Here is a 26,078-nt window from a genome sequence, read left to right on the forward strand (position 1 = left end):
CCCCACAGCTGCAAATACCTCCATTTCTTAAAGCAGAGTCCATTTTTCTTTCTTTCAGCCCAAGCCCAAAAATAAAAAGAAGTGGTCTCTTTAAACGTATAGGATTCTTCAGGGACTTGACAGGGTGCATGCTGAGAGAATGTTTTCCTCATTGGACAGTCTATGACCGGAGGGCATAGTCTCAGAATAAAGGGGTGCCAATTTAAGACTGGGATGAGGAGGAATTTCTTCTGTCAGAGGATAGAGAGTCTTTTATCTCCTTGCCACAGAAAGCTGTGGGGACAGAGTCCTTGTGTATATTCGATGCTGAGACAGATGGCTCAGGGAATCCAGAGTTACGGGGAGAAGGCAAGAAAGTGGACATAAGGAATGTTGGCTCAGTCATGATCCTATTGAGTGGCAAAGAAGGTTTGAGGGGCCAAAAGGCCTTTTCATGTTTCTATTCCTGGTGGGTCTTAAGATTTTAAATTGGGTGGATTCACGACCTATTTCCATTATCTACTCATGTTGCAGATCAGAATACTGAGAGAAGAAAAATGAAAGCACATTTGCCAGCGCAAGTGAAGATGACGGAGTAATTTCCTTGATCATGCCTGAAGATCACATTGCTGTAAATCAGTGGTTTCTAAGCCTTTGCCTCTGCAACTACATAGGTTCAGCAACGGGCTCTCAGGATCTCCTACTGGATCGGCCCCACCAACATTAAACATGTGAACACTGAAAAGCTTATCGAAATCAATGGGAAGTGACACAAGTACTTATGATGAGATACCAATGGAGTGAGGATGGATTCCAAACTGGGAAGCTTCTGTCAAGTCAAGTCCAAGTTCAGCTAGTTCTTCTTCTTTGTCTTCAGCCCAAGTATCAAAAAGTTTGAGCTCACAGCTGTGTGTGACAGCAATAACATCTATCTTTCTTACAAAAAAACTACCTTCTGCTTAGGAAGGGGGTGATGGCTGAGTGGTTGCTAGACTATTAATCTAGACACCGCGTTATTGTCCTGGGGATCGGAGTTTGAATCCTGCAATGGAGGATGGTGTAATATGAATTCAATTTTGGGAATAAAATATCTGGAATCTGAAGACCATGAAACCATTATCAATTGTGAGGAAAACCCCATCTGGTTTAGCAATGTCCTTGAAGGGGGAAAATCTTTCATCCTCAATTGGTCTAGCCCATATGTGACTTCAGTCCCACAGCAACTGCCCTCTGAAATGGCCTAGCAAACCGCTCAGTTGTATCAATCGCTACAAAGTCGGAAGATAGAAACAAAACCGGATAGACCACTGGTAGTTACCTCAGCATCAGAATAGACAACATAAACATCCCTGTCAATCCTGCAAAGTCCTCCTTACTAACATCTTGGGGCTGGTCCCAAATTGGGAGAACTGTGTCACAATCTAATCAAGCAACAACCTGCCATAATTATACAAATGGAATCTTACATTACAGATAATGTCCCAGACACTGCCTTCACCATCCGTGGATATGCCCTGTTGCACCAACAGGACAGACACAATAGGGGTCATGGAACAGTAATATATAGTTGAGATGGCATTGCCCTTGGAGTCTCCAACGTTGACTCTGGATCCCATGAAGTCTCAAGGCCTTAGGTCAAACATGAGCAAAGAAACATGTGGAAAATTGCTCAGGTATGTCCTGTATACAAAGAGTAAGGCAAATCCAACCCAGCCAGCTACCGTCCCATCAGTCTATTCTTGAACATCAGCAAATTGATGGAAGGTGTCATCAACAGTGATATCAAGCTAGCATCTGCTCAGCAATGCTCCGTTTGCATTCCACCAGGGCCATTCAGTTCCTCACTTCATTACAGCCTTGGTTCAAACATGGACACAAGAGCTGATTTCCAGAGATGAGACAAGAGTGACAGCCCTTGACATCAAGGCTGCATTCAACTGAGCGTGGCATCAAGGACCCAAAGCAAAAAACTAGAATCAATGGTTAAGGTGGGGGGGGGGGGGGGGGTGCAAACTCTCCACTGATTGGAGTCATACATTGCCCACAGAAAGATAGTTGTGGTTGTCAGACAGCAGTCATTTCAGCTCCAGGACATCTCTGCAGGAGTACTTCAGGTTAGTGTCCTAAGCCTGACCATCTTCAGCTGCTTCATCAATGACCTTCCCTCCATCATAAGGTCACAAGTGGGGATGTTCGCCAATGACTGCATAACATACAGCAGCATTCATGACTCCTCAGACACTAAAGCAGTTTGTGTTCAATTGAAGCAAGATCTGGACAGTATCCAGGCTTGAGCTGACAAATGGCAAGCAACATTTACACGACAGAAGTACCAGGCATTGACCATCTTCAATAAGAGATGATCTAACCACCACCCCTTGACATTCTATGATGTTACCATTATTGAATCTCTCACTACCAACATCCAGTGGATTGCCATTAATCAGAAATTCAACTGGACTCACCCCATAAACAGAGTAGGTAAGAGAGCAGGTCAGAGGTTAGGAATGCTGTAGCAAGTAACTCACCTCCTAACACCCCAAAGCCTGTCTGCCATCTACAAGGCACAAGTCAGGAGTATGATGGAATACTCTCCACTTGCCTGGATGGGTGCAGCTTCAACAACACTCAACAATCTTGACACCATCCAGTCGCTTCATTGGTACCACATCCACAAGCATCCACTCCACTCCCTCCACAAGATGGGAAGAACAAGTGGACGGTCATGAATATGCATGAGTCAGTTTGAATGGGGGATAGGAGGGAAATATTAACACAAAGGACAGATCAGCATCAAAGAGTTGCTGTGCACCACAAGATGATCAATAACAGTAGAAAGTAAATGCTAATTCATCTACACTTGTAACATGGACAAAAGAAAGCAGAACGTTTAGTTAGGAATATCAGAAACAAATTGCTGGAAAAACTGGTCTGGAAATATCTATGCAGACAAAGAGGAGTTAAGGCTTTGGGTCCAGTAACTAATTGTAGGTAGGAAAAGGTTGGTATATATGCTGAGGGTGTGGGGGAGGGGGTGTAAGATGGAGGATGGAGAGATAGAGAGAGAGATAGAGAGAGAGAGGTAGAGAGAGAGAGATAGAGAGAGAGATAGAGAGAGAGAGAGATAGAGAGAGAGAGAGAGAGAAAGAGATAGAGAGAGAGATAGAAAGAGAGATAGATAGAGAGAGAGATAGAGAGAGATAGATAGAGAGAGATAGATAGAGAGAGATAGAGAGAGAGAGATAGAGAGAGATAGATAGAGAGAGATAGATAGAGAGAGATAGATAGAGAGAGATAGAGAGAGATAGATAGAGAGAGAGAGAGACAGAGAGAGAGAGATAGAGAGGGAGGTACAGAGATAGATAGATAGATAGAGAGAGAGAGAGATAGCTAGATAGATAGAAAGAGAGAAAGAGAGAGAGAGAGAGAGACTACATTTCATCTCCCCAACATAGTAGAGTCTACATTGTGAGCAGTGAATGCAGTAGATTAGATTGAGTGAAGTGCTAAAATGCGGTTTCACCTGGAAGGTGTGTCTGGGACTTTGGATAATGAGGACGGAGGACGTAAGTGGGCAGGTGTTGCCCCTTTTGTGGTTGCAAGGGAAGGTGTGGGATGTTGTTGGGAATGAAGGAGAAGTATACCAGGGTGTCCCAGAGGGAAAGGTCCCTGAAAAAGGCCGACAAGGGAGCGGAGGGAGAATGTGTGTCTGGTAGTGGTATCTCGTTGGAGGTGGTGGAAATGTCAGCTAATGATCATCTGGATGTGAATGCTGGCAAGGTTGTAAGTGAGGAAAAGGGGGACAATATTGCTGTTGTGGGAGGGATGACAGGGGATAGGACTCAAGTGTAGGAGGTGGACAAGACATGGCAGAGAATCCTGCCAAACACGGTGGTAGGGAATTCTTCAGTTGATGAAAAAGGTATTCATCCACATTCAAAGAATCATTAGTTGCCATTTCTGCCACCTCATACAGAATGTCATTACCAAACACATATTCCCCTCCCCTCTTTTGTTATCATTCCACAGGGACTGTTCCCACCAAGAGATCTTGGTCCACTCCTCCTCTACTCCCAACACCTCCTGGACAGCCCCACGGCACCTTCCTATGCAATTGTAGAAGATGCAACACCTGTCCATTTACTTCCTCAGTAGCCCAGGGGTCCCCAGGCAAACCTTCCAGGTGAAGCAGCAATTTGCCAGCTCTTCGGTCGATCTAGTTTACTGTATTTACTGCTCATGATGTGGTCTTGTCTACACTGGGGAGACAAAATACAGACTGAATGACCGTTCTGTGGAACTCCGACACTCTGTCTATGAAAATGACCGAGCTTCCCGTTGCATGTCACTTCAACACACCACCTTGTTCCCTGGTCAAGATCTCCATCTCAGGCTTGCTGCAGGGTTCAGTAAAGCTCAGCAGAAACTGGAAGGCCAGCATCTCATTTTCCACTTGGGGAACCTGCAATCTTTTGGACTCTAAATCAAGCTTAATAATTTTAGCGCTTGAGCACTTTAGCCCCTGTCCTTACTCCCACAAGCCAGACCTTGTCATCACGTGCTGAAACCACAAACAAACTATTATCAGCCACTAAGGGTCCCCATCAGCAGCTATTGATTCTCCCAGGCTAACCATGGTCCATCCCTTTGTCTGTCCAAGTGTTGTTCTCTCTCTGGGCTTCATCGCCACCTGCAAGGTTTGTGAGGGTTTGTAGCTCAGGTTGCGGTTTAGGGTGTAGGCTTGCTCGCTGAGCTGTAGGTTTGCTATCCAGACCTTTCATTACCTGGCTAGGTGACCTCATCAGTGGCAACCAGTGTTTGGTCTGCTTGTCGTGGTTTGTTCTTGAGTACACAGCCAGAAACCCTAACCACCTTACCATACATCAAAGAAGTTTCAGAAATGACAGCCAGACTACTAAGACCCCTCGGAATCCTAGTAGCACATAAACCCACCAACACTCTCAAACAAAAAACTAACAAACTTAAAAGACCCAGTACAACCCATGGACAAAACCAACGTCATCTACAAAATTCCATGCAAGGACTGCCACAAACACTACGTAGGACAAACAGGAAGAAAGTTAGCCACCAGGATACACGAACACCAGCTATCCACAAAAAAACACAACCCTCTCTCCCTCGTAGCCCTACACACGGATGAAAAAAACCACCATTTCGACTGGGACAACACATCTATCCTGGGACAGGCTAAGCAAAGACATGCCAGAGAATTCCTAGAGGCCGGGCACTCCAACCACAATGCCATAAACAAACACATAGATCTAGATGCCATCTATCAACCCCTCAGAAAACGACATCACCACAAACCCCAGGAACCCCATCCAGGAGAAAGATATAAACAGAAAGCAGGAGACAACAGCTTCACTTCACTTGGAGGTCACCACTGATGATGTTACCTAGCCAGGTAATGAAACGTCTGGACATCCAACCTACAGCTCAGCGAGCAAACCTACACCCTTCATCTCCATCTATTAGGTAATCTTTTCCCCACCCCATTTTCAGCATATATAACAACTTATTCCTCGCTACAATCAGTTGTGAAGAAGGGTCACTGGACCTGAAATGTCACTTCTGCTTTCTCTCCACAGATGCCACCAGACCTGCTGGTTTTTATCAGAAATTTTTGTTCATGTTTCTGATTTCCAGCATACGTGGTACTTTGGGTTATTTTGGTTAGAAATTTTTTTCTCTTCCACAAATACATGTGTAATACTCCATCCCCTGCTTTTAATGAATACAAAATCCGGGGCTGATGTAGATAGAAGCAGAAAGTCCCAGGGTATCATTGAAAGAAGAAATTGAATTGGAATAGGATATTAATACTGCTTATGGCAGTCAATATTACAATTCAATTCCAACTTTCAAAATGTAACTACATTAATGTTCAGAACACACAATGCCAAGAAATGGAACCAGCTAGATAACTCTGCCAAAGATGATCAGCTAACAAGCCTCCTTCTGTGCTTATATGCTTCTAAATTACGTATTGATAGGAAAATCAGTTCACATCTCAAGTTCATGCACAAGTGTCCAGATTCTTCCCCAGATATCTGTGTTCATGCCAAATCAGACCTGAAGTTCAAGAAGTTCATAATATACACCAGAAGTGCTGCATTTTGGAAAAGGCAATCAGAGAAGGACTTATACACTCAATGGAAAGGTCTTGCAGTGTTGCTGAACAAAGAGACCTTGGAGTGCAGGTTCATAGCTCCTTGAAAATGAAATTGCAGTTAGATAGGACAATGAAGATGATGTTCGGTATACTTTCCTTTATTGGTCTGAGTATTGAGTACAGGAGTTGGGAGTTCATGTGTGGCTGTACAGGACATTGGTTAGGCCACTGTTAGATTACTGCATGCAGTTCTGGTCTCCTTCCTATCGGAAGGATGGTGTGAAACTTGGAAGGGTTCAGAAAAGATTTACAAGAATGTTGCCAAGGTTGGAGGATTTGAGGTTTGGGGAGAGGCTGAACGGACTAGGGCTGTTTTCCCTGGAGCGTCGAAGGCTGAGGAGTGACCTTACAGAGTTTTAGAAAATTGTGAGGGGCATGGATAGGATAAACAGACAAGGTCTTTCCTTGGGGTAGGGGAGCTCAGAACCAAAGGGCATTGGTTTAGGGTCAGAGGAGAAAAAAACTAAAAAGGGTCATAAGGGGCAACTTTTTCACACAAAGGATAGTGCATGTTCAGAATGAGCTGCCGGAGGAAAATCTCAGCAGATCTGGCAGCATCAGTGCAGAGAAAGCAGAGGTAACATTTCAGGTCCAGTGACCCTTCTTCAGTATTGATTGTAGCGAGGAAAAGGTTGTTACATATGTTGAAAATGGGGTGGGGAGAGGATTACATGATAGATAGAAATGAAGCCCAGAGAGAGAACAGTTGGACTGACAAAGGGATGGACCATGGTTAGCCTGGGAGATTCAACAGCAGCTGATGGGGACCCTTAGTGGCTGATAATACTTTGTTTGTGGTTCCAACCCAGTGGAGACTGGTACAATTACAACATTTAAAATGTATATGAATGGGAAGGGTTTAGAGGGATGTGGGCCAAGTGCTGGCAAATGGGACAAGATTAGGTTGGGATATCTGGTTGGATGGAAGGGTCTGTTTCTGTGCTTTATATGTCTATGACTCATGCAAATTCATCCCACATCATCTAGATCCTACAACAACAAAATTTCAAAGTTAACACAGTTTCTGGTAAAAATCAAAGCTATTGAATTTAAAATTTACAACTCATTTTCCTGAAATAGGGTTTATGGATAATAACATTCTTGGCACTACATATACAAAGTTAACTCTCATGAAAATGCCCATCATTTCAATTGAAATATGCAAATTATCAACCTCCCTACATTTGATGATGTCAGGTCAAGGAAGAAGATTGGAAAATCTGGCATATAAATATGTGATCATTTTCACAAAAGTATAGAATCTGGATTCATTCATTTGCCAAACGCACTACACAATGTTGAAAATGCTGAACAGAGTCAGGTACACATCTTTGGCAGGTAAAGACTATTAATTGATTGTTTAATTAATGCTCACTAACTGATGCTGAAATAGCACCAAATGAACCAACTTATCTTGTTTAGCTACACTCTGAATATCTATTCAAGTTGCGAATGTGTCCAGTTTTGCATTGTCCAATTTGTTTTTGGGTAGTTGGAGGAGGGAAGGACGTATGTCTTTATAAAAAACATAGCAGTATCCACACATCTCAGACTGACACAGTATTTTTTTTTTCTCCAGCTTGTTATGAGAATGTCCCTCTTGCTGATTACACCAAGTGATCAATAGTGCTTGACAAAGCCAGAGATAATGAAATGATCTATTGGTACCCCAAGGACTAATAAAATTACTGAGATCAATGCAGCTTTCCAGAAACAACTCAAAAGATTTGACAGTTACAATCACTTAAATCCAATGTCGCACAAGTATAGGCTCTTCTGTTAACAAAGACTTCGAAAAGGTGGATCATTTGAGCTTATATGACAACAAAATAGACTAAAATGCTTGAATCTTCTCGCTGATTACATAGTTAGAAATGTTAGCTGTCGAAGGAGACGTCATAATCTCATTTTTACAAGACTATATCACAATTTCATTTTTTTTATATAGAATTAACAGTCCCGTAATAAACTATTCTGCCCAACTGATGACGGCTGCTGTTTATACTTTATATGACTGCACGGTCATAACTGAAATATAGTGTTTAGGAAGTTAAGATTTTTCTTGTAGAAAAAGCAGAAAAGCACCCATTTTCATGAAACAAACCAGGAAATTTCACAATAGTCCTAAATTAGGTGTTTTTTTAAACAAGTTGAATGAATACCAATCTTTTTGACATGGGATATGCAACTATTTCAGTTTCTATTATCACCTTCATTTCAAAAAAAGATTAAAATATCCATCACTTACTTTAAATTTTCCATTACTGCAAATTCATTAAAATTCATGCAACCACTAAAGCACCATCCAGATTAGTACATTTTTTGGTAATCCCATTCTGGAAAGACATTCAACATTCAGATTCTACAGAGAGTAAATGTTATACAGAGCCTGTGCATAAAATAATAATTCTTTCACACACAGGCATTTGGAAAAGCATATAGTTACCAACTGATGTAATATCTATGACTGATTTTAAATTCACTTCATTACTGGATACAGAGTCAATTACTGACTAAAGAATTACTGGATGAGCTGGGGATAGCCCAAGCTATAAAACTCTGTCATGACCATTAACAGCAATTGGTACAGACTATTAAGCCAGGTTTATTTCAGGCTGCTCCTTTGCAGTTGGTCGCACATCAGTAGAAATCCTTTTCAATGAAGTTAATAACACTCCAACTAACAAATTACCTTAATGTACAATTCAGAATTGCAGTAGCATTCAAAAGAACATATCTGGAAAACTTCATCATGGAACAACTGATAAAAATAACACTATTTCAGTTGGTTAAAGCAATTTTAATTGACAACAAATTTATAAAATGACACAGCAAGCTATACCAAAAAGATATCGAGGTTTCAAAAATGAGAAAAAAAGATGGTGTGTGAGAAAAGTTCTGAAATCTCAAGCATAAAAGTAAAACCCAGATAAGACAGAATAAGCGAGTATACAAAATGCAAACTCAATGACTTACCCAAATGTCTCTTAGATACAGTCTTCAAACTTTCACAGACTGAGAAATAAATAAGACCCAGCAAAGTGATCTGAATTTTCATGTTTTGATTTCTTCGGTGGCTGAAACAGAAAGAACATGTTTATCTATAAGACAACTGTATATAAAAAGTGAAGAAAAAGCTCCCATAATGTTCAAGCTTTTTGATATAGTAGCGAAGTTGAAACAATAGTTTGATACACAAATTCAAAAACATATTCAACATTTTCAGCCCCATGTAGCAATTATATGCCTCAAGTTGTAAATATATAATTGGCTTTACTTGAAACTAAAGTTCAATTTTTCATTGAAAAGCATAATTAAAATATTGCTCAGTTTCGGTGTAGATGATAAATGCAATTAAGTATAAAATTTCCCTCTATTTGTTCATTAAAATTTAATTTGCAATTTGTGCTGTGCTGCCTCTTTAAAATCAACAATCAAAAAACATTTTCCAAGAAATCTATTTGTAACTATTTAGCCAAAATACATGAAATGGTGTTCTTTCTGTGGATCATTGATGTGAAATGTTAACTCAATTTCTCCCACCATAGACGCTATTTGATCTGATTGTTTCAAATATTCTGGTTTAGTTTCAGATTTCCAGCATCTACAGATTCCTATAATTGTTTCATTAGATCATATTTCCTTATTCAGTCATAAGAAGTGGGTATCACTGGCTGGGTCAGCATTTATTGCTCATCACTAGTTGCTCTGGAGAGGTTGGTGGTGATGAGCTGCCTTCTTAAACTGCTGCAGTCCATGTGTTGCTTGTACATGAACAATGCCATTAGGGAGGGAATTCCAAGAATATTTTTCCTAGTCAGGATGGTGAGGGGCTTGGAGGGGAACTTTCAATTGGTATGAATCTGCTGACCTTGCCACTCTAAATAGTTTTGGGCATGGGATTGGAAGGTCGTGTCAAAGCAACTTTGGTAATTTTCACATTGTAGATGTGCACTTTTAATACTGAGCATCAGTGGTGGGGGGAGTGAATGCTTGTGGAAGCAGTGTCAAATAAGCAGGTTGCTTTGTCCTGTATGGTGTCAAGCTTCTGGAGTGGTAGAGCTGCACCCATCCAGGCAGGCAACTGGGGGTGGGGGGGGATGGTGGTATTCCACCTCATTCTTGATTTGCAGTAAGGGATGAGAAATAAAAACTGGCCTCGCCATTAACAACCTCATCCCCCGAATGAATTTTTAAAAAATCCACAGCACCACAGTCTTACAACCATTTTGTACAAAATAATATAATGAATATAAAATATCTGTCATACAATAAGCTACATCATGTACAATAAGAGCCTCTTCTTATAAAGACTCCATGATTCATCCTCCAACCCATAAATCAATTAGGTCTTTTGACCCAATCCAATAAATGTTAAGAACCAGGAGTGAGAAAAAGCAATTCAACCCTTCAAGCCTGCTCTGTCATTCAGCATGATTATCCATAGAACATTACAGCGCAGTATAGGCCCTTCGGCCCTCGATGTTGCACCGACCTGGCATTCCAATCTGAAGCCCATCTAACTTACACTATTCCATGTACGTCCATATGTTGGTTCAATGACGACTCAAATGTACTTAAAGTTGGCGAATCTACTACCGTTGCAGGCAAAGCATTCCATACCCTTACTACTACGCTCTGAAAACTGCAGAAACAATTATTTAAGACAGTATGTGAAGGAAAGGTGGGTTGCATGACTAGTTATAACATGTTAAAACTATTTTACAAATATCAGCTAACTATTTTCCAATACGTTTTCATCCCTATTCAAAGAATTGTTGACAATATACCTGACAAAGCATCTCTCTCAAATACTAATCTCATATGATTTCCAAAATATTTAATATATCTTTCAGAACATGTTTTGAGGCTTGAATTAAAGACGTAGTATATACAGAACTGTGTAACAATGAAGTTATAAAGGACACCAGGGATCACAATTTCAAGGTTGACAGCAAGAGATGAGGAGAAACTTCTTCATTCAGAGTTGCTGGGATTTGGAATGGCAGCCTAGGAGAGTGGTGGAGGCGGATTCCATAGGAAGATTTTAAGAAAAAAGCTGAATGCATATTTGAAAGTGACAAATTTAAAAGGCTATGGAGATCAGGTTGGAGAATGGGACAAGCTGGCAAACTCTGGAGCCAGTACAGTGATTATTGGCTTCATTTTGTACTGTAAAATTTGATGATCCAATTATTTGGGAGTAGCTTGCACTGTATTGTGACCCCATCATAGACATTAATGCTACAGAATGTTCGCAATGCATATTCACTAGAGTAATGTAAGGAGTGCAGAGGGGCACAAGAAATAGCTCCATTGAAAATTGACAAAGCCTAATAAGATATCTAACTGAGATTTTCAAAATTAAGTATTTTGATCGGGTTTTCATAAGTAGGCTCTGGCTGATGAGGCATCAAAAAAGTCATTTAGAGGCTTAGGAGAGAATTTGAAAAAAAAAATGTCTGTGGCCTGGAGGATTGTTGCAGCAGGGATTGAACAGAGAACGTTTGGATAAATATCTGAAGGAAATGAAAATATTCTCTGCATTCAGATTAATTTTGGATTGTTCTACCAAAAAGTTAACATTCAATCAAAGTGTAAAATGTCTTGTTTAAAAGTTGACAGTTCTTGCAAGAAAGTTTCATAATGATTCTTATTTTCATCAAAGTGTTCTGCGGCAGACAAGAGATACCTACAGTCCGTTCTGGAAACATTAATGAGTGTGAGATGAGTCAATGCTATGTATTCAATAAGTATTACAATCCTAGACCAATGATCAAATTTTGTTATGATCAGGCTATGGACAAATAATTGGATTTTAAAGTAGACAAAAGATGACATCCAGAGCACTTATTAAGAAAATAATGTTTCATGGTTCCACAGAAGGTTGAGCAAACAACAATAATCTTTGTTGGAACAAAGTCAGAAGTCACACGACACCAGGTTACAGTCCAACAGGTTTATTTGAAATCACAAGCTTTCAGAACACAGCTCCTTTATCAGGTGAAGTGTTGGGAGGCGCACAGGCACAAAATTAATAGGCAGAGAGATCATTGCCAGGCAATTCTAGATAATTAAAAGTGTCTAAAAATAGTACAAATGGTGTGTGTGGAGTTTCGACAGGCTGGGTAACCAGTCTTTGCAGGATTCCTCCCAGTCAGGGAACACTTCAGCAGTCAATGACATTCAGCCCCCGATCTTCAGGTAAGTGCCCTCCAAGATACCCTTTGAGATACACAGCAATGCAAAAATCGCTGAGCAGAAACTGATAGTCAAGTTCTGTCCCCATGAAGATAGCCTCAATCATGATCTTGGGTTTATGTCGCACTATGTGTAACCCCACCACACCGTTCTGTGCCTGTAAGATCGTCCTTACTGTTCTGTTTGGACACTATCACCTTGATAACTTGTTATTATCTCTCTTAATTAGTTAGTATAGATTGAGGTACTTGTTACTTTGATTAGATCGTGGTCTTATAACTTTTATACCTGTTATGTTATTCCAGCCATTTGATTTGTCTCTAGCACGTTTTTTTTCATTTTTTGCAGGTATCTCTCTGATTTATTTAATCTGATCTTGAGTCATCCGTTCACTTGCTATTCAGTTATTGACACCCTCCTCACACCATTTGACACTTCTGATCACCTGCAAAGACCTATTATTCAGCATGTCAAACCTCCACTCACTTACCTTTTGACACTCTTCCTAACCTTGCATTGATCTCTCCACCTTTAAATTCTGTGCCTGTGTGCTTCCCTCTACTGCACCTGATGAAGGAGCAGTGCTCCAAAAGCTTGTGATTTTAAATAAACTGGTTGGACTATAACCTGGTGTCATGTGACTTCTGACTTTGTCCACACCAGTCCAATAACAGCACCTTCATTTGTTGGAACAGTAATGTAATCTACAAGACAAAAGCAGTTTATTTTTTTAGACAGACAAAATTAACATGTGGTAAATATTAGGTGATGGGTTGTGATTAAGTACCCCACAGCACTAATTCACATGCAGCTCTTCACTGACAGCTAGCTTCACTGAGCCAGATCAGCCCCTGAGTTTTTCCTTAAGTGTTAACCTTGCTTAGTTGCCTCAGGTAAATACTGCTTGTGAGCATTTCTTTCTCACTTTCTCAGCTGCATTGAAGAGTTAAAGATTACAATCTTCTTTTGAGCTATTAATGGATTTCCCAATGTACAGATCCAGTCAACTTCCCACTTTCTCAACTCTCCAGGACCACTTCTTTTGTCATGATTCCAATATCTTATATCCTACTAATTCTTAGAACTATTTCTTGAGTTCTAACAGTACAGAGTCAGCCAGCTGCATTAATCTTCACTGAGGCCCCTGTACGGAAACTGCACAGGTCAGTTGCCTTTCCAACAGCTGAGCTAACTCTCATCCTCACTCAGCGCCCATCAACTCTCAACTCTTTTCAGTAACCCCTCAAGAATCCAAAGTGACTTAACAAACACTGAGCAGAATTCAATGTTGCCAACTAGTGACCTATTCCAAAAGCATGACCAGTCACATAGTGCTGGATTGCTCAGCAAAAATGATAGAAACAAGTAGAGGATTTAATCACACAGACACTTTCACAAATAACCATATCTCCAACACATGGTGGCTCAGTTTCAGTGATTAGCACTGCTGTCTCACAGCGCCAAGAACCCGGGTTTGATTTCAGCCTCGAGCGACTGTCAACGAGTGCACATTCTCTGTGTCTACGTGGGTTTCCTCCAGGTGCTCTGGTTTCCTCCCACAATCCAAAGATGTGCAGATCAGGTGAATTGGTCATCGTGTTAGTTGCATTAGTCAGGGGTAAATATAGGCTGGGGGAATGGGTCTGGGTGGGTTATTCTTCAGAGGGTCAGTGTGGACTTGTTGGGCCGAACGGCCTGTTTCTATATTGTAGGGAATCTAATCTTAAAACACCCTTGGAGGAAGCATAGCATTTCCCAATAGTTAAGTCACTGGACATCCATGAATCCCAGAAAGTCAAACAAGGATTTTATGATTGCTTAAAAGGTACCCATATGGTAGTTACACTCAAGTCATTAGCTTGGCATCCAAAAGCTATGCAAGCACAATCTATACATACAATGTCAATCTTAATAAAGATGTATCCTATGTTCATTACCATGAACAAATTCGCTGTTACCCAGAGGCACAAAGTAGGACTTATAGATGAAAATGCTGAAATACTTATCATGAAAGTGCCAAGCAAAGCTTGGGAGTTGATTTTCATATATACATTTGACATTATTTCTTCATATTAACTTTATAGTAATATTGATTGTTTATGTTAATATTGTAACAAGTTAGTTCTAGATGGATTCCTCAATAAGCCATTTGAATCAGCCTCAATGCGAAATTAACAATAAGTTTTTCCACTTCACTGCCCCAACCCAACATGACAAATGCTTATCTTTATTACATCTACATGTCATTTGCAATCCTGTTTCCAATGTAATCTCCTTGACAGCTCCTCATTTGTGATTGAGTTAAGCAACTATATTACTCCCACTGTGAAATGCAGTCGGGAAAAAAAAAGCCTGTCAGACAAAGGAACAACTTGTGCAGTATAAAACACTTTGAAAAAAGTGTAATGCACTTGCCAGAACTCTCAATATTGCATCAATTTTGCAAACTTTGTCACCAAGACCCACACATTTATTATTTTAGGTGCAATAGTTTTCAGGAGCAAAGAGAGCAGCCGAACTGTGGTTTTTCTAAGAAGCAGAAAAAGAATGGACATTCATGCTCACGATACCCAACAAGGTTTACAATGACATTTCTCACAAGGTTCCTGAAAGATTAGCTGGGTGGTGGAAATACAAACCAGAAGATTGGATTTGATTTAATTTAGTTTATTATTGTCACATGCCAGGATAGAGTGAAAAGTATTGTATTGCATGCTATAAAGGCAGAACTTACTTTACACAAGTACATTAGGGTCATAGAACAGAATGCAGAATATAGTGCTATAGCTACAGAGACAGTGCAGAGAAAGATCAACTGTAATATAGGACAGGTCTGTGCATAAGTCTGATAACAGAGGGGAAGAAGCTGTTCTTGGGTTTGTTCGTACATGCTTGCAAACTTAATCCATTGGCCGAAGTGGCAAACGACAAGGCTGGAGTCTCTGGGTCAATAAAGAGCACCAAAGTCAGGAGCATTGTTCGTTCCACGAACCTGACTTTTAAAAATTCCTGACCAAACGTGAGAAATTCAGTCAGGGGCTTGTGGAGGGACGGAGGGGAAAGCTATATTCGTGGCTGGAGCAGGCAAACTCTAAAATTGTGAGGACAACTGGCTGAGGAGGCAAACCTGTCTCAAGCCTCAGTATGAAGTCTAAATTTAAAAAAAAGAATAAAACATAAAACTATAATCATCTCTCACTTCTCAAAAGGAACAGGTTGTCTTTGTACTACCAGTACAGTTTTATTCCCCATATCATTACCAATCTGCCTATTCTGAGGATTCATTAGACATCCTACTCCTGCAATCAGTCACTCATTTAATGTCTGACATTTGACTTTTTTTGTTTTCTCCTTTATTACATTAGTATCCTTCTATTTGCTCCTTAAAAGTAGCACCTCTTCCTTTGGCATAATTTCTACTCCTCTAATTTTCTCGTGGAGTCCCATACAACCCCCTTCCCACCTGTCAATGTCAAGCTGAGATATCATGTCTGCCAGAATTAGTATTTCTCAGAGATTTGATATTTGATTTTAAGTTTGCAAAACATTTTCCAGAGTCACAATTTCCCTTATGTTCTCATTTTTTTCCCCCGACTTCAGTAATAGAGTCCACTGATTCAATTACATTTCTTTGCCTCTTGCAACTTCTATCAGTGTCTGAGTTGGCTTCTTCCTTGTCATTCAACATTTTCATTTGGGCAAAACTACAAGCATTGAATATTAGTATTTTAACAGTTAACCAATAGAATCCCTACAGTGTGGAAACAGGCCTTTCGGTCCAACATGTTCACACTGACCGTCTGAAGAGTAACCCACCTAGACCCATTTCCCTACCCTATTATACTACATTTAGCCCTGACTAACCTACATATCCCTGAAATCTAGGGGCAAATTAGCATGGCTAGTTCACCTACCCTGAATATCCTTGGATTGTGGGAGGAAACCAGAGCACCCGGAGGAAACCCACAGACACAAGGAGAATAAATTATTAGTCGATTGATTTTCTGGCAAAATTGCATTCAGTCATAGCTGTATCTGTCAAAGAGATACTGTAACAGCAAAGTACAAATACCCTTTGGCCACTTTGCCAAGCTACCTTTTTAAAATGCATTGAAATTCTTTCAACTTCATCCTCATATGGCTAGGCACAGCATACAGAGTCATAGAGCCATACAGCATGGAAACAAGTTTTTCAGTCCAACTTGCCCTGGCCAACAAGTTTCCCAAACTAAACGAGTCCTACTTGCCTATGTTTGACCCATATCCCTCTCTCACTTTTCTATTCACATACCTGTCCAAATACCTTTTAAATATTGCAACTACAGTTGCATCTACCATTTCTTCTGGCAGCTCGTTCCACATAGATCCACTCTCTGAACGAAAAAGTTGCCCCTTTTAAATCTTTCTGCTCTCACCTTAAAAATCCATCAAGTTTTGAACTCCCCCACCCTTTGCTATTCACCTTATTTATGCCCCTCATGATTTAATTAACCTCCGAAAAGTCATCCCTCAACCTCCTACACTCCAGTGAAAAAGGTCTTAGCCTATCCAATCTATCCTTATACCTCAAACCCTCCAAACCCAGCAACATCTGAGCAAATCAAATTTCTCATTAAAATTAGATTCATTCTCTGAACTACTATCCTTTCACAATGTAGAATTTTCTCTGGAAAGCATTTGGTGCCTATCATTTCCTGGTCAGTTTTCGGTTCAAGTTTTCTTTAAATTCCATATCCTTTTCCATTTCCATCTTTGATGTGCTTGAAGATTTAAAACTCTTTTCCTTTAAGTAATTCCATTCCTAATGATTTTTGTCCTCTCCCTTTCTTTTAATTCCCTTCTCTTGCTCTTTGTCCTCCAATTGAAAGTTGCCCTTTCTCTTTCTGTTTACAAGTCAAGTTTTCTTTTCTTTCATTACTAAACTGTATTTTAGCTGATTCCAGCTACTACTGCAAATACTTGTAGTGTTAATAGAAAAAAGTTTATATTGTGTAGTTTATCATCAACTCAGAGAGAATGAGGATAATAGATGCTGGGTGGCACGGTGGCACAGTGGTTAGCACTGCTGCCTCACAGCGCCAGAGACCCGGGTTCAATTCCTGCCTCGGGCAACTGACTGTGTGGAGTTTGCACGTTCTCCCCGTGTCTGCGTGGGTTTCCTCCGGGTGCTCCGGTTTCCTCCCACAGTCCAAAGATGTGCAGGTCAGGTGAATTGGCCATGCTAAATTGCCCGTAGTGTTAGGTTAGGGGTATGGGTGGGTTGCACTTCGGCGGGGCGGTGTGGACTTGTTGGGCCGAAGGGCCTGTTTCCACACTGTAAGTAATCTAATCTAATCTAAAGATCAGAGTCAAGAGTGTGGTGCTAGAAAAGCACAACAGGTCAGGCAGCATCCGAGGAGCAGGAGAATTGATGTTTCAGGCATAAACCCTTCATTAGAAAGAGCTGATGAAGGGCGTATGCCTGAAACATCAATTCTCCTGCTCCTCGGATGCTGCCTGACCTGCTATACTTTTCCAGTGCCACACGCTCGATTGTGTGGTTTCTGCCAGGGAATGTAAATATTGAAGAGATTAGCTTATTTTTCGTTTAGAATAACCAATAGTGTGGCGCAGAGGACCAGTGATTAGCACGGCTATCTCACAGTACCAGGGACTCTGGTTTGACAACAGCCTCGGGTGACTGTCTGTGTGGCATTTGCACATTCTAACCTATGTCTGCATGGGTTTCCTCCCACAATTCAAAGATGTGCAGGTTAGGTAGATTGACTATGCTAAAATGTCTGTAGTGTCCAGGGATGTATGTTATGTGGATTGACCATGGGACATGCAGGGTTGAAGGATAGGGGGTGGGTCTAGATGCAATATTCTTTGGAAGGTCGGTGTAGACTCAGTGGGCTGAATTTTGGTGCTCCTTGGATGCTGCCTGACCTGCTGTGTTTTTTCCAGCACCACACTCTAGCATCTGCAGTCCTCACTTTCTCCTCAATGGGATGAATGGCCCTGCTTCCACACTGCAGGGATTCTATGTTGAGCAAACATGATTTCTCTTCTAGTTCAGTGAATATGCAATTATCTTGCCGTGAAAGTTTAGTTTGTGAAACTTTCAACCAGTAATGGTTCTTTAGAAATCTGCATGTCATTAAAAGACTGAACTATCAGTGTCTAAGACTGAACTGGATTAGATTAGATTACTTACAGTGTGGAAACAGGCCCTTCGGCCCAACCAGTCCACACCGCCCCGCCGAAGTGCAACCCACCCATACCCCTAACCTAACACTATGGGCAATTTAGCATGGCCAATTCACCTGACCTGCACATCTTTGGATTGTGGGAGGAAACCGGAGCACCCGGGGGAAACCCACGCAGACACGGGGAGGACGTGCAAACTCCACACAGTTAGTCACCTGAGGCGGGAATTGAACCCAGGTCTCTGGCGCTGTGAGGCAGCAGTGCTAACCACTGTGCCACCATGCCGCCCACAAAGTAGTTAATTGAAGTAGTTAATTGAAGTTAATTGAAACCTAAAAGCTGGATATAGAAGGACAATTTCTCTGGATTCGAAACACCTCAGAATGCTGGCGTTAGGCAATGGGGGAGACTTTTGTTGTGTGTACTAAGGTCATTCAAACTGTGTTCTATATTTGGACAGCTTTTCTTTATAAAAATGCACACAGTTCTTGTGTGCTTACATTTCAATAAATAGCCACTACTTTAAATCACAACAAAAATCTGTGAAGCTGGATTTTATCCTGGGATCTGAATTGTCCAGTGTTTTTGTCTGACATAACCACACTCAGAAATGTTAACTCTGTTTTTTGCACACAGTTGCTGCCAAACCTGCTGAGTTTTTCCAACACTTTGTTTTTCAAATCTCCAGCATGCATAACTCTTTGTTTTATTACAATAGATCAATGTTTACACACCCTGTTGTAAACCAGCACAGTAAAATTATCTTCCACTTACACTCTGGGAGTCTCTGTTCACTGAAACATATTGAATTAGATCACTGCTCCAAGAAAACTTCATTATTTTTCTGATAATCTTTCACAGAAGTTACCACCATCCTGTGGCATTATTTTGAAAATTAAACCCTAAAATAATTAATAAAAATAAATTACACACAGTTTATCACAACAGTGAACATGCTTCCCAGCAACACTCTCAATATCAATCCAGTGAAGTCTCATTCCCATCTTAACTCTTCAATTTCTTATGTAACAGACTCCATTCACATTTGATGACTTAGAGACATGTTTCTGGAATTGATTACTCAAAATGTTCTGACAGATTGAAATCTTCTACACAAACTTTCTCAGCTTGGAGTTTTGACGCACTCAAACCCTTATGTGGTTGTGAAGCTGTTTTCCTGAATGTAAAAATTTGATTCTTCTGTACCGAACTTAAATCACTGGTGACCTCTACTCAGTTTTGCCTTTCTGACATAAAAGTTCAACTTTGAGAATATTTTACCAATTAACTTCACAGGTGTGCTGCCATACACCTAACTGAAATCACATGCTTTCCTGGAAATTATGTAGTTAGTATTCCAAATGGCACTTTCACCTCTTTAAACAAAATTCACAGAGCAGAAAGTACGCATGTATTTTACGTCTACTTCAAAATTTGAATTTTGATGTGATACTATATACCCTTATCACAGTTATCTCAGAAGAAAATTCCAAGTTATTTCTTCCCCTGTTAAATCCACACTGCCTTATATTTGTCAATGTGACTATAAATTTACACTGATGTGTTGGACTGGGGTGGACAAGATCACATGACACCAGTTCTGGTCCAACTGGTTCATTTGAAATCATGAGTTTTCAGAGTGCTGCTCCTTTGTCAGATTATTGCTTTGAGGTATCTTAACCGGTGAAGTTAAACTGATTGTTCAAAAAGTGGCATGAAGATAAGCCAAACAACCAGAACAAAAAGGTATAATGTTTCCAACACAGCAGTCCTCTGTCACTGTTCTGAACCTCAGGAAGACTGAAATTTTGCTGCCAGTGCTTTTGAACTCTACATTCCTCACTTCCCTCAGCGTCCTGGCACCTGATCCTGTTCCCTTGTTAAGCTTATGAATAAGCTGATTATCTAATATTTCTGCTTTATTTTTAAACTGCTCTTGGAGCTATATTTCACCCTCCTTTCAATATGGCCTTAGGAATATCTTCTGTCTTGATAAGCAGATATCTAATAGAATCCCTACAGTGTGGAAGCAGGCCATTTGGCCCATTGCATCCACACCAACCTTCTGAAGAACATTCCACCCATCCCTGTAAATCTGCATTTCCCATGACCAATCCACCTAACCTGCATATCTTTGGATCGTGAGAGGAAATCAGAGCATCTGGAGAAACCCACACAGATGCTGGGAGAATGTGCAAACTCCATACAGTCGCCCGAGGCTGGAATCAAACATGGGTCCCTGGTGCTGTGAGACAGCAGTGCTAACCACTGAGCCACCATACCATTCCACTAATATTTCAGTAAAATTCTCTGACACCATGTATAAATATTATTTTTGGTCCCTACTAGGCCCCACTCTTCCATTGACTGTTTACATGCTTGTACAAGTCTTTAAAATTCCTTTTTATGCTGGCTGCAAAATCTTCTCTTTTGCTTCTCTTGCTTTTCCATTACCCCTTTGAACCTTCTAAATTCAGCTTTGATCGCAATTTGTATTTTCCACCTGACATTTGTCATGAGCACACATTTTCTTCTTCATCATTATTTCTATTGCTTTTGTCATCCAGGAATCTCTGGATTTGTTTTTCCCTTTCCCTTTCGAGACAATCTATCGTGAATTAGCTCAAACCATGTCCTCTTAGAAGGTAGCCAATTGTTCAGCTGCCACTTTTCCTGTCAACATATTTGTTCATCCCAAATCCCATCTTACACCATTAAGATCGCTTTCCCCAAATTAGTGTGTTGTTCATTACACTTCACAGTCACCCTAAACCTTATGACTCAGTAATCATTATCATCGAAATGTTCTCCCACTGACAACAGATCTACTGGGCTTAACCTGTTCCCAGGAAAGCGGTCTACCTTGTCTGTTAATAAGTTTATGTATTTGTGACAGAGATTCATGCTGTTTTTAAATCGATTCCTACAGGCATCTGACCTCCTTCAATATTCACTCGACCTCTCCCAAGTGTATCAAAGTGATGTGCGACCTCTCTGAAAGTGTATGTTGGCTGCCCAAAGTTGGACAACACGTTGGCCTTACCAAGTCACACTCCTCAGCTACCAAAAGCAGATGTGAGTGGAATCAAGTGCTAATACCAATGGGTCACTGCCTCCATGACATTCATATGCATTAAAACATGAAGTGTCCTTTAATCCCACCTCTAGAGAAATGCAATGTGCATTGCTCAGGGATCAAATTCTGATTTACGGATTTTTGTTCACTATTCTCACTCCAACAGAGAGGTTTTCCACTGTATCAAGTGGTTAGCACTGCTGCCTCACGGCACCAGGGACCCAAGTTTGATTCCACCCTCAGGTGACTGTCAGTGTGGAATTTGCATGCTCTCCCTGTTTTTACGTGGGTTTTCTCCGGGTGCTCCAGTTTTCTCCCCAGTCCAAAGGTATGTAGGTTAGGGCGGACCAGACATGTAAAATTGCCCGTAGTGTCCAGGGATGTGCAGGGTAGGTGGATTAGCCATGGGTGGGTGCAGAGTTACAGTGATAGGTCTGTGTGGGATGTTCTTCGGGGGATCAGTGTGGACTTTGAGGACCAAATGGCCTGCTTCCACACTGTAGGGATTATATGAAGAATCAAACCAAGCACAGCAGTAAAGTAACCATAAGAGGCTGACGAAAAGGTCATCATTTTGTCATTTAGCCAATGATAAGCTTCCAGCATGATGTCAAGTGGAGCTATGAAAGAGTGGCTGGACAGGGAAAAGCAAGTATGTTTGCTCAGTTGTTGTGTATTACTAACACATCAGAAAATAGAACGAGAAAGTAAAACAGCAGGTCTTACTCTCTGTAAAAATGTTGGTTGGCAGTTCAGGAATTGATTGCTTGTGGAGACTCCTAAAAGACCCTATTTCCAATAGAGTAATTTAGATTTTGTCCTTGTGCATATCGCCTTCCTAAAAAAGATTACCTGAGCACTTGGGGAAAAAACAAAAACTTTCCTTGGTATTCACATGCCAAGGAAAATGTCACATGCTTAAAAAGTACTTATTTGATGCTCTGGGCATCCTTCTAACTGAAAATGGTCTTGCCATCAAAACTGAAGAGAAATCTTGATATCTTATGCATTCGATCCCCTGTGCAGCTCATTAAGATGCAGGGGGGAAACAGCTGGTTCCTGAATTCTGGGGGTTGTGATTGGGAGAACATAGCAGAGTGATACTTTGTGTTATACAGTGTCAACCTAGGTCATTTTTTTTTCATCCTAGTTACCTGTAGGAAGTCCCATTAAGTCAAGCCCAAGGCTCCTCAGAGGGAAATAGACCTCTTCAAGTAAATGCTGTTGGGCATTTAAACCGCATCAAGCACAGCTACCTCATTTAGTTGATTCGTTGCCTTGCAAATTATACCTAACTTTTAGAATAATGTTCCTTAGATTTATGGGGAAATTGTATGATATTTCAGTTGTCGCTCTTCAATAGACATTGTTTCATTGCTGCATGTTACTCACATTTGTTTTCAGTACAGGATTTGAACTCAGAACATGCAATGTGCGATGTTTTGGAATTCTACAGCAACAACAACAGAATCACAAAACTGATCTTGAACAGAAAGTCACATGCAACAACTCACATACACCTTGTATTAAAATGGCCCAATGCACTTCAGAGGTGCATAATCAAAACTTGATAGCAATCTGCATAAGGAGATATGAGACAAAGAAAAACGTTCAAAAGATAGGCCAAAATATTAGACTTCAAGGGGGATATAGTTCTTTTCATTCAAACAGAGCATGTGGACATCACTAGCAAGGCCAGCATTTGGTGCTCTTCCCTAATTACCTTTGAATGGCTTTCCAGACCATCTCAGAGGGCAGGAAAGAGTCATTTCTGCTGTTCTGGAGATTAGGATGCTGGGGTTAGGATGTCCAATTTACTTCCCTAAATTACATGAGTGAACTTAATGTTTTTTTAAATTAAGAGTTGTTACATGGCTGACATTAGACTAGCATTTTTCTTACTTCCAAATCTTATGGAAATCAAATTTCACCATCTGTCATGGTGGGATTCAACCCACACCCCAAGAACATTAGCTGAGAGCTTTGGTTTACTCGTCCAGTGACATCACAAAATGAGTACCACTTCATGAGAAGATGGTGGTGAGCTTTCTTCTTGAACTGTCTCAATCAATTTGGTGCAGAAAGACCTGCATTACAATTTTGGTGGGAGTTGCAGGATTTTGACTCAGCAACAGTGATGAAACAGTGATATAATTCCAAGTCAGGATGGCGAGTGGTTTGGTGAGTGAGGAATCTGGAATCTGCTGGTGGCATTCTTAAGCATGTGTTGCCCTTGCACTTCTTGATACTAGAGGTCACAGGTTTGGAAGGTGCTGTCAGAGAATCTTTGGTGAATTGCTGTAGAGTCTCCTATAGACAACAGACATTAATGCAACTGAATGTTGGAAGTGGACAGCATGGATGTTTGTGGATGAGGTGCCGATGTGTTGCATTGTCTTGGATGGTGTCAAGCTTTTTGAGTGTTGCAAATGCACCCAGGCAAGTGGACAGTATTCCATCACACTCCTGACTTGTGCTTTGTAGATGGTGGACAGACTTTGGGCAGTCAAGTGGAGAGTTACTTGGTGCAGGAAATCTAAGCCTGCTCTAGTACCTGATCTATATGGCTAGCCCAGTTTGGTTTCTGGTCAATAGTAACCCCTAGGATGTTAATAAAGAGACACCATCCAGCTCCAATCTCAATCCATGTGCTTGCACCCTTACCTGCAATCCCAGTCAAATTATGTCCCCTCAAACCACTAAACCAACTTGATTTCAACACAACGCTGGTTCTTGACTACCAGATGCAATGCCACAGTAGATCTACATCAATTTTAAAGTGAATCAAAAAGATAACTTTAGCTTGACTTAATCACTAATCCTTCACTCATCAGCAATTTGCTCACATTACTTTGCCCAAGATATGTAACTCGTTTATCTTGTGGAAAAACACTTCAAATAGAAGAAATGTACAGGCCAGTGCTCTGGAGATAATGATGTGGAGCAGATTTGAATGCACCAGTGACAATGAAAAATCACTGACCTGGCAGGGCTGCTGCATTTCTGATTCAGTTCAAGACAGCAACATATTGCAAATGTGAACAAGAAGTCATTGTGGATGATCAATACAAATGAAGCAACTGTCCAGCACAGCAGCCCACAGTGCGCAGTACAGTCTCTGGCATCAGACAGAAATCACCTTTCTTGCCAATATACCCTGCACTGCAGATAATGCAGCACTCACTGTTATTCTTGAGCAGCACTGTGGCATTCAAGCAATGCCAACGCATTGCTCAGACCTCCCCAACTGCAACAGAATCCAAGCTGCAGAGTTGTTTGCCTGTTTAGGAATTCTCTCCCTACGCCTCACCACTCTAAAACATTTCTTAAAACCTGCCTCTTTGGTCAATCAAATGGTCCTCTGTCTCAATATCTCCTTCTGCCACTCTGTATCAAATCTAATGTGATAATGCTCCCTACTGTCACTTTGTACGTTCCCATCTCAAAATGCTATCAGTGTTGAACAGAGTTTAATTCGTAAGCACAAAAATGACATTAAACAAATTTAAACAGCTGACTTTTGCAGCTGAACCATCACAATTTGCTAAGGGAAGACCCAAAAATAAAACAAAGAACTGCAGATACCTGGAGATCTGAACGAGAGACAGAAATTGCCAGAGAAACTGGCAGTATCTGTGGAGGGAGAAAGAGTGTTAAATGTTTCAGCTCCAGAACCTGAGGAAGGGTGACTGGACCCGAAATGTTAATCTCCGAAAAGGAGGGTAAGTTTCTGCAGCTCAGTAAATACAGTATTCTCAGGAAACAGACGGGATTTGATATTGAAATTCAGGACTATCAGGTTGCACTGACAAATCCTCATCAATCAAAGCAAAAATGTCTTCTTCTCACGTGAAAGGTAATCACTATACCAGGCCTCAAGGCACAGGCGATGGTGATGCTTTAACCAGGGTTACCACATCTCAGCCAAGGGAAGAGGTTTAGTAGGAGAATCCTTCATGAGAACCTCAGCTGGTATGGGAATTGAACCCACACTGCTGACATCTCTTTACATCAAAGTAAATGTAGTCTGGTTCAAATAAGGGATATCTTTGGGGTTTGTATGGATAGAGTTAAACTCCAATCTTTGTTTATTTCCTTGACACGTGACTGTACAGAACCAAACTGCGTTTGTTACGGTGTGTAGATTTAGATATTTTTATGAATAAAGTATATTTTTTAAAATAGAAAAAAATAAAACCCAGCTGTCCAGCCAACTGATCTAACCAGCCCCATGTGGTTTTTTTTGAGAGAGACATTAATGTTCATGCACTTCAGTGCTGTGAATCCTAAGAGGACTGTACAGTCCTATGCGGCATTCACACACTCAGCCACAAGTGATGCTTGATCAGGTTTAAACAGGTGGGGATTTTCAGAAGATCGTTGCACTTGATCTCCACCACCTTCTTGGAAGCTCCTTCTCCAGGTCGGATGGTCTTGGGC

The 26,078-nt window shown here is 40.9% G+C and overlaps 1 protein-coding gene across 2 annotated transcripts in view; it reads right to left on the minus strand.

Moving 5' to 3' along the window:
• The window catches only part of il1rapl2 (interleukin 1 receptor accessory protein-like 2), a 1,030,579-nt gene that overhangs the window by 959,334 nt on the left and 45,167 nt on the right, over positions 1-26,078 (minus strand). For both annotated transcript variants that reach the window (XM_072595577.1, XM_072595576.1), the window contains exon 2: positions 9,149-9,249. In XM_072595577.1, coding sequence (XP_072451678.1) covers positions 9,149-9,230 — 82 coding nt within the window. In that variant the 5' untranslated portion in view covers positions 9,231-9,249. The remainder of the gene's footprint in view (positions 1-9,148; positions 9,250-26,078) is intronic.

This window comes from Chiloscyllium punctatum, chromosome 25, assembly GCF_047496795.1.
Source record: "Chiloscyllium punctatum isolate Juve2018m chromosome 25, sChiPun1.3, whole genome shotgun sequence".
NCBI lineage: Eukaryota > Metazoa > Chordata > Chondrichthyes > Orectolobiformes > Hemiscylliidae > Chiloscyllium > Chiloscyllium punctatum.